This window comes from Beta vulgaris, chromosome 2, assembly GCF_026745355.1.
Source record: "Beta vulgaris subsp. vulgaris cultivar EL10 chromosome 2, EL10.2, whole genome shotgun sequence".
Classification (NCBI taxonomy): Eukaryota; Viridiplantae; Streptophyta; class Magnoliopsida; order Caryophyllales; family Amaranthaceae; genus Beta; species Beta vulgaris.
In genome coordinates, this window is record NC_079203.1 from 23,768,123 (window position 1) to 23,777,595 (window position 9,473).

Genomic DNA, 9,473 nt, shown 5'->3' on the forward strand with positions numbered 1-9,473 from the left:
CCTTGTTTGTGGTCTGTTGCTTCTGCCCACCCACGGTTTTGGCTCGGCTCAGTGGCTCTTAAATCCAGGTTCCTTGGTCAAGGTCTTTAGGTTTTCCCCTCCCCGAAGCCCTTTTACGAAGGTTAGTCTAAGTTCCCCTTCCCCGTCCCCCTGGTTAGGTTTAGGTGTGGTTGCGTATCCCTTCCCCGTCCCCCGCTAGTGTTAGTTGGAGTCAGTGTCTGTAGTATGCCAAGGATGTCGTTGGTGCAAGTTCTTGATGGTGTGGTTTGCCGGAGCTTTCTGTGTTGGTTGGCAGTTTATTTTTTCTTTATTTTTCTGTTGGTATGTTTCAGCTCTGTTGTTTGTCGATCTTCTGATTTCGGGATTGTCACTTTGGATCTTAGGATCCGTCAGTGGGGCGTAGTTCATCAAAAGAACTCGCCCAAATTTCTCGTGATGACATCATGTGTCATCACACCTAAAAAACGCATCTTGTGGGAGGCCCCCCAACTTGTTTTGGGGCACGTCAAGACCTCCACCTCGTTTTTCGGGTTTCAGTCTAATGTGACTGATTTTCGAAGATTCTCGCAGCAGGGTCCGAAGTCACTCTCGAAAGTGACTTCTTTGTTCAGCGAATCAGGAGAATCCCAGAAGGCTCATCAAGGACCTTGGGATTTCGTGCCTAGTGGACTGGATCTACTAGCAGTTGTACGGCAATCTCTCTATGAAGATCGTCAGAGTTGCGGCTTTCAACAGTTTTTCAATCACATCCATCTTCACTCCCCATCGCACAAGACAAAAGTTGTTCGGCCTGGACTTTTTCTAGTTAATGTTTATGTTACTTTGTTTTTATGCGTTATGCTAGTTTTTCATACTGTCTGTTGTTTCTTCTTTCTGTTTAGTTTGGTTGTATTACCATTAGGTTGTACTCCCGATTTTCATTAATGCAAATTTCCTTGATGTCAAAAAAAAAAAAAAAAAAAAAAAAAAAAAAAAAGAATGATAAACATGTTTAGAGCCCAACCTGTAATCCTATTGATAGATGATCTTTTGCTGCTAAGTAGAATATTTGCACTGAGCTCGAAAAATTCCCCTGAATTATCAACCAACAAAATCTCAGAAATGGTGGACACTTAAGAATGAAGCAATACTCAAAAGAAAGCAACTAAAATCAATCATATTTCAGGTGGGGTGGGGGGGGGGGGAGAATTGGATGCTTCTTTTGGTGGGTGGTTGAGTAGGAAATTGTCCCTGTCTAATCCTTTCGATGATACCATCGACCTGGAGGAAGTAACAGTACTGGTTTCAGTTTTTGAAAATAGTGGTTCTCTTTTAGTGGAGACAATCTGCAGGAAACAAAATACTAAAGGGTCTAACAAGCACATATTTTCCAGTGTTCACAAGGTTAGTGTTTTGTTTTCTTTTCAGTTGGACTTTGTTTACTTTCAGTTAGACTTTGTTTTCTTTCAGTTGGACTTTGTTTTATTTCAGTTGGACTTTGTTTTATTTTAGTTGGACTTTGTTTTCTTTCAGTTGGACTTTGTTTTGTTTCAGTTGGACTACCTGAAAAAAAATGAAGACTACCTGAAAAAGAATGAAGACTACCTGAAAAAAAAATGAAGACTACCTGAAAAAAAATAAAGACCAACTGAAACCCAAAGTAAGTCTAACTGAAGTACAAAAACCAACTGAAAAAAAAAGAAGACTAACTGAAAACAAAATGAAGACTACCTGAAAAAAAATGAAGACTACCTGAAAAAAAATTAAGACTAACTGAAAAAAAATTGGAACCACCTGAAAGTCGTCCGACCAAAGACTATGGTCGGACGAGTCCGACACAATACGTTCTCGGTCAAATTTTGTAAGAACGAATTGCAAAATCCAATATTTATAAAGAAAATTTTCATATTTTATTTCATTTTCAAGTGGAGTCAAAAGACTCTGCTTGGTCTAATGTGGCTACGCCATATGCTCTATACACCGAGCTATCTCACACTCTTTATCATATCTATTAATCAGCCTAACTAAAACATTACATAACATTTTGAGGGATGTAATACTTGGAATGTATCTGAGTAAGCAATCTAGTGTCGACAAATTTTATTTCCTGCAAATTAACTTCATCCCCACTATAATTTTCTTAACTCTCCTTTTTATTTTGTCTTTTGGGGTTGTGTTTGACGCTTTTTTTCATGTAAGCAAGGTCTGGACTCTGGAGTATCATCACTTCATTACTCGGCTAAATTTTTTATTGTTTTTCAGACCTATCTTAAACTTAAATATCAGCTTGAACGATGTTTTACAAAACGTTAGAGTAGCCCTATTATCTTGAGATGGATAGCGATTGCCGATTGGTGAGTGTTAGGTAAAATAATCAATGGCAATTCCAAAAATTAAATTACGAAGGTCATTAGGTTCACCATTTACAAATTATGCAAACCATTAGAATAGGCAGCCTAATTTTAACATAAATTAGATAAATTCAAACCTATATTTTTTAAACAAGTCCATTCTATCTCACTCTGAGTCTCTAACCCGAACATATGTTAAGTTTGTCTTTCGGATATTAACATAGCTAGAAGTTGAACCCTGATCTAAGTACTTGCATTCAGACACTAGTTTGAAGAAACAATAATTACATAGAACATTCTATAAAACAAATTCAAGATTTGTAATCACATGGGAACATTAGTCAGTTGAAGGTCAAGCAGTCTCTCCGATAACTAGCACATATTATCTGTACACACAATATAAAAAAAACTATTTGTAGCCAAACACAGTTACCCCCTGCAAATCACTCACTTTTATACGTAAATGACGTGTTACAAAAAAATAAGGCAACTGCAAGCATCCACCAGCGTAACATCAAGCATCATTTGTCATATATAGTAAACCATTCCTACTTCAATCAGTGATGTATGCGGGATTCCAAGAGCAACAGCGGGTCTTCGACAGTTCTGCCTCAAGAACCTGTATATCAAGTTAATGGCAATTTTCTTTATGTATGATGATTCCTCTCTTGCTACTACACAAGTATTGCCTATCATGTAAGCCACTCCAGCTTTCCTCGCCTCCATAAGTTTCTCAACATCGCCATTTGGCTCTGGATCTCTAAACCTAACTCTTCTAGTTCTCCTACCAAGAGCGATACCACCACCCTCACTTACTCTATCTCCATTAGTCATGTGGTTCAGAGGTGGACTAGGTGTCGGCGCTTCACCATCATTGGCTTTACGTTGTAGGAACTCCACTACCTCCTCAATCAGTTTGGACTCAAAGTCATAAGTGTCTCTGATGTCCTTGTATCCATACCTGAATACAAATCAATGACTTCACTTCTATCAAGTTCCTTTATCCTTTAGCTGCATTTGGTTGGGCGGAAAAGTTTCAACAGAAAATGAATTTCCAAGAATCTTTTTGTTTTCCGTGGAACTCATAATTGTAGATTAGTTTTCCTTTGTTTGGTTCAATGGACTAAAAAGTCAGAGAGGGGAAAGCAAGACTCGAAATGGAAGAGAGGCGATAGATAGGAAGAAGCAAAAAGGAAGCCAAGGAATAGAAAGAAAAATGTCGCATTCCTTTTAAGAAAAAGGATGTATTCCACCCTTAAGAGAGCTATCTCCGACTCTTTAAAAACCAAACAAAGAAAATACAAAAACCACTTTTCTAGAAGTGTTTTACGCCCAACCGAACACTCTCGATGTACTACAATGTCGAATAGGAAAGGAAATTGGACATACAACATACCTCACCGTACAACGAAGGATACGGAGTTCTTGAGGACCAACCCCACCAATCTCCAGACGCTCATTAACAGGAACAGTGGGAACTAGTAATGTTTCAATCGTGACGAAGATGAGGACTTGGTGGAATGCAGGGAAGTTTGTAACAAAGTGAGCAAACATTGGCGGGACCCCAGAGGTGACATTAGAGTATATCAGACCGATTCCAGGTACCCTCAGAACACCAAGGCTTGGGCCAAGAGTAAAAAATCTCTCCAAGCTCACCTTGTTTTGATGCTCGAAGGCCAGTTTCTTCACGGTACCATACTTCCATACTGACATCAAACATAATATTACAAAAGAAGAAACCAAAGGAACCCAGCCTCCTTGATGTATCTTCGCCAGACAGGCTGACATATAGAAGAGCTCAATTGATCCAAACGCTAACACAAAAATGATAGCCACAACTACATTTCTTCTCCACACAGTAACTATGATGAGGAACATTAAACAGGTTGTTACAAACATTACAGAGATCACAGCCAGACCTGCATAGAATAACATCAGAATTCTTAGAGCAGCAGACAAACTAATGACAAAATTTAGTAGATCTAACAACAGGAATTAATCAGAACTTTGTGTTGTAGAAAACAACAATAATAAATATATTAGTTCTTTAAAACAGTTCTTGGAAAGTTATAAGCATTTAATTTGTGAGACAATTACAAGATTAAAAAAAAAAGAGGGAGTAGCCAGGAATATGCTTCCAAGATCATAAAAAGAGAGACAAAAGGTTTACCGTAAGCATTGCCTATTTTATCTGTGTCCCTGAAACCCAAGACAACAGCCAGACACAGCACCATTAATGTCCAATTTGCCTCTGGTATGTATATCCGACCATATATATCATCAGATGTGTGCACTATTCTTACACGTGGAAAGCACTTTAAAGCCCTGCACTGACTTATTATCGAGAATGTTGCAGATATTATTGCTTGACTGGCAACAACGGTTGCAAGAGTAGCGATCACAAAAATTGGCCAGAAGATGGGCTCTGAACATACCAGAACAAACAAAGATACAAAAAGTGGTCAGTGGAAAGCACAAAGAGTGTCAATAATGCTATGTACGAGTTTTTTTGTTTTCTGGTAAAATTGTTATACCTTTTATCTATCAATGAGACAATTTTAATTGCAGGAAAAAAAAAGCGTATAGAGTGGTAAAATAAGATAACTCCCTATAACATCTCAGCTATGAAACTAAGAACAAGATATTACGTAAATTGTACATGCATCGCAACGCTGCAAAAAGTAGATACTATCGACAAATTGTCATGTTAGGATAAGATATAATAGCACTAATATATATTCCCTTCTAAAAGTTCTACAAGGAGTAAATTTACTCTCGTTTAAAAAGTAATGGTTGTTACCCCCATACAACCTAATATATTTCAAACATATAATATCCAGGTTGCTGATCATAAAGGCACGGGTGACTGTTCTCCTAACATAGATCATACCAGGTATTGCCTTGTAGAAACTACTTTGCAGGTCTTCCCTGTGCTCAGAAAGATAAGCAGCTTCGCCCATGTATGCAAGAACTAAACAGGGATAGACAAACCCTGCAAATGCAATCTGCCATAGTAAACATAAAGATTAATGTCGTGGAAAATGGTATATATGGCTCACTTGTGGTTGGCCGAGGCAATTGGCATAACAGGGAAAAACAAATTTTCCCTTGATTCCAACCAAAAATAACTTAGTTTTTTCTTCAAAAATTTTTTTGGCAAACATCAAAGTTCAGTGCATGATAGAATAGTGCAGCACAATGTTACCCTCAAAGAAAGCTGAGAGAAGTGACCAAGATCAGCAAACATTGCTTCAGCACCTGTTGATAACCAAACAAAGCATTCAAAAACTTATTCCCATTTCGATTTAAGGGCAGAATGTTCATAGCTTATATCAGTTCAGTACCTGTAATACAAAGCACAATACCACCAAGTGAGTGCCACCCCACTTTACCCGTTACTTTGAAAAATTTGTACGCATAATATGGTGAAACTGCACGGATGACCCCAGGATTCCAGTGAATTATGTTGTATAGCCCTACTCCACCAACGCAGAAGAGCCAAGCTACAAGAATAGGAGCAAAGAGAAAGCCCACTCTGCTAGTCCCATATTTCTGAAGAGAAAATATGACCAACAATATTACACAGGCCACGCTGACAGTGCAATCTGGATCACCAAATTTAAGACGAACTACTTCAGAATTGCTGTATATCAGATTGCCACGACACAGTGGTTTAATTTTTTTTTATGAAACAAAAGAAACTTCGCCTAGGAAAATTGGAACTCCACAATCCTCAAATTTTAAATCTATCATAGTCCCTATATATACATCCACTCTGGTTTAATCCTGCGTGACCTGAGTCAAAAGCATTGAGTTGATAACTGACTAAAAAAATCATCATAGAAATACGAATACTTACACTCATTTAAATGAGGGATCTTAATTTTTAAGCCAGAGACTGCAGATAGGACTGCAAAACAACCGAAATCATTGCAAATCACAAGTGCCACAAATTGACAGTAACTCACAGATTTCATTAGCTATTAGCGCACGTACCAGACATTGTTGGAGTAAGAATCCCATCACCAATTACCATGCTTGTCCCTAGGAGAACCACTAGCAACAGGACAACACGTGAGTAGCGATGCTTCTCAAAGAATTCTTTAATAGCCAAGCTGCACTTGGTCTCTTTCTTAGAAGTACCACTTTCATAAAAAGATGGATGAGCATGTCCCATTTGGGAAGGATAAAAAAGTCCCATTTTGGAAAACCGACAAAGCAGAGAATACAATGCAAAAGTTCCACCTGCAGCATATCAAGTGGACAAGGACAATTTACATTCAGGAAATAGCAGTTACAAGCCATGAAAGGCAAACAACTTACTTAGATAATTTAATGTCAGCACCTTCTCCTTTGTCATCTGCTGATATAACAAAGATGATGTACTTGCAAAGAGGGATTAGAGTCAGTGTCCAGAATACCAAAGAAAGAACACCAAATATTTCAAGGTCATCTTCGTAAAGCCGCAAGCTCCCCGAGAATGTACTCTTGTAGACATAAATAGGGGACGTGCTAAGGTCACCATAGACAACCCCCAAACTTTGGTATGCAAGACACAGTGCCCTTCGATACAACTCCTGTCAACAGCACAGATGATGATATTGTTTAGAAATTATGTTTTTTTTTTTTCATTTCCACAACCAGGAAGTGGGGAATGAATTTAACCCAAAAAAAAGAAAAAAACACTCCAAAATACCCATCTCAAAATTCAGCACCAGTAAAGAGCAATGGACTAACAAGGGAGCAAAGAGCAGTGACGGTGCCTATGATTTGAGATAAAGGCGTCAGACAGACAAGATTTGGCTCAAGATATAGATAAAGAGCATAGGGAAAGGTTACAATAGACAAAACCATTACAACACTGTCAATGTGGGATCAACAAATAAAACAAGAAATCTAATTCTAATAAATAAATAAAACTCAGCCAATTGTCTCTAATTTGAGCTCAAAATTCTATCCGAAAATTTGGGAAGAAGAAGACACTAAACTACAGGTGACATTGACAACTCAAACCTATATATAAACACAAGAGTAATGATATGATATGATCTAAAGAGCATATTGTTTAACCAAAGTAGATAAATTTGTGACATTGTTTGCCACTATGACTGAGATTCGACTTCTTCCATCCCCGTAACAGAATGCTAATGAATTTTTATGTAATTATACACAGAATTTCCCTACATGAAGGTCCATAGTAAGGCACCTCTGCTACCAAATAATATTACTAGTCACTGTCAATGCGAAACTTCCTGATAAGGAAAACATTGCAATAAAGAAAAAAGTAAAAACGTATTATATAGTCACTGTCGCACCAAATTGAGTTTAAGTCTTGCTGTATCTACTTCCCCAGTAAAAAACTACGCTAATAGACTTAAATTCAAAACTAAAACTAGAAGTCTTGTGCAATCTAGCAGAAAGGATCGAATTTGATGCAATATGGAATTGTATACCCAATATCAGACCCGTATACTCAATCTCCAAACTTGGATATTTTCAAAAAAACTAGTAAATTGGAGAAGAATACCATCATTTTTTCATTTTTCCATAATAGGCAAATAAACATGTTTACATTATCACGTTTCTGCCAAAATCCGTCACCAACATGCCAAAATTTCTTAATCTTTCACTAAATTAACCGCCCTCTGTAACAAACTTATCTATATCATCATTTCATTCAAAAATCATCTCCAGAATTGAAAAAAAAAGGAAAACCCAACTCAAACATTTACTTTTCTCACCCAAAATAAACCCAAAAGAATTAGTACAGCATTATGATACTCCATAGGAACAATTATTAAACCAGAAAAAGAAACTTAAAGATAAATATGGTTATCCTATAGCATTTCCACTAACTTTTTGATATTAACAACAAAAGTGCATAAACAGAAATTAAAGAGCAATCCAAATAAAAGAAATTTAAGAGTAATCAACTTAAAGAAAGGTTAAAATTACTTACAAATCGAGATGGGTGAGTTGATAAATCCATTGTGCATTCAAAGTTTCAAACTTGAATAATCAGAAAAATTGAAGAAATTCCAAACCTACATAAAAACCCATATATCTTTAAGTAATGAACTGTAATTTGACAAGATTATAATTGGGAAGTACGGATTAGTACAGGCTGTGTTAAGTTGGATTGAGAATCAGAGCAGTAAAATTGAAAGGATTATTCTTTCCCAGAAAAAAAAAGATTCTATTGGAAAGAATGGAGAAATGTTAGATCCGGAAACATTTAAGTCAAATTAATAGCAGTTCTTGAAAAAAAGGAGAGAGAAAAATGTGAAAATGGAGGAATAGAAAATTGGGGGGAAGTTTCAAAAATATTTATTTATAGGGTTTATACAAGTGATCCAAATCAGTGGGAGAGTGAGAGTTGGATTTGTGTAAAGTGTTTGTTTTTTCGTAGGTAGTGAGAGTCTGAGAACTTCTTTTTTCTTTTTTGACGCGTTAACCATAACTAAGGTCTAAGGGTATATGTCACAATCATAATAGTTTATGGTTTGTGTCAATTTATTTGCATCAAATTTCATTTTCTTTCATAACAAAAGTAGTTGGCATGATACACATCTTAATCTTTTATTGTTTTGCTGTGATGTAACATGTACTATGAGATTGACTACTATGGTACGTTAGCTCACTTCAAATAGTTGTTTACGGTTTGGTACACAATTTTTAAAGTAAATTCATGAATGAAATTTTTAAGATGGTCTTTTTCTAAACAAGATCATGAAGATTGTGGGACCATAATGAATGTAAGGCACTTATCTAAATTTTCTTTTATCTTTTTTTTTTACTTTGAAATGATTTTAGAAAATATCAAAATTAATTATTCTAATTTTTGAAAATATTTTTAATAATTTTGAAAAATACAACAAAAGAATTCGAAATTTTTTGAAAATTCCAAAAATTAATTTCATTTTTACCCACATTTTCTCTCTCCTCTCCTCTACTTCTTCATCCCTCAAATTTTCCATGGATCTTCGATTTTTCTCGAATTTTCAGTAGATTTCTTAATTGGATCCTTCTCTTTCTATAAAATGTTAAGAATTTATGAAGAAATCATGAATTTATGATGGAGGAGTTGTAAAATCAAAAAATTAATTTCTGATTTTCATGGAAAATATTGGGGAAATTTTCTTT

At 36.1% G+C, this 9,473-nt stretch overlaps 1 protein-coding gene across 2 annotated transcripts; it reads right to left on the reverse strand.

Annotated features, from left to right (window-relative positions):
* Positions 1–2,598: 2,598 nt before the first annotated feature.
* On the reverse strand, positions 2,599–8,777 carry LOC104887087 (probable potassium transporter 13). Of its 2 annotated transcripts, XM_010671674.4 has the most exons (11): positions 8,290–8,776; positions 7,027–7,093; positions 6,654–6,907; positions 6,327–6,575; positions 6,190–6,240; positions 5,675–5,935; positions 5,536–5,588; positions 5,221–5,335; positions 4,501–4,755; positions 3,727–4,249; positions 2,599–3,291 (listed from the first exon to the last, which is right to left on the reverse strand). In XM_010671674.4, exons 3-11 carry the CDS (start codon positions 6,688–6,690, stop codon positions 2,859–2,861), a joined length of 1,977 nt encoding a protein of 658 aa, XP_010669976.1. In that variant the 5' UTR covers positions 6,691–6,907; positions 7,027–7,093; positions 8,290–8,776; the 3' UTR covers positions 2,599–2,858. The 2 variants fall into 2 exon arrangements, with proteins under 2 accessions (XP_010669976.1, XP_010669975.1); XM_010671673.4 differs by lacking the exon at positions 7,027–7,093 and having other exon boundaries at positions 6,676–6,907; positions 8,290–8,777.
* Between the last annotated feature and the right edge of the window lie 696 nt (positions 8,778–9,473).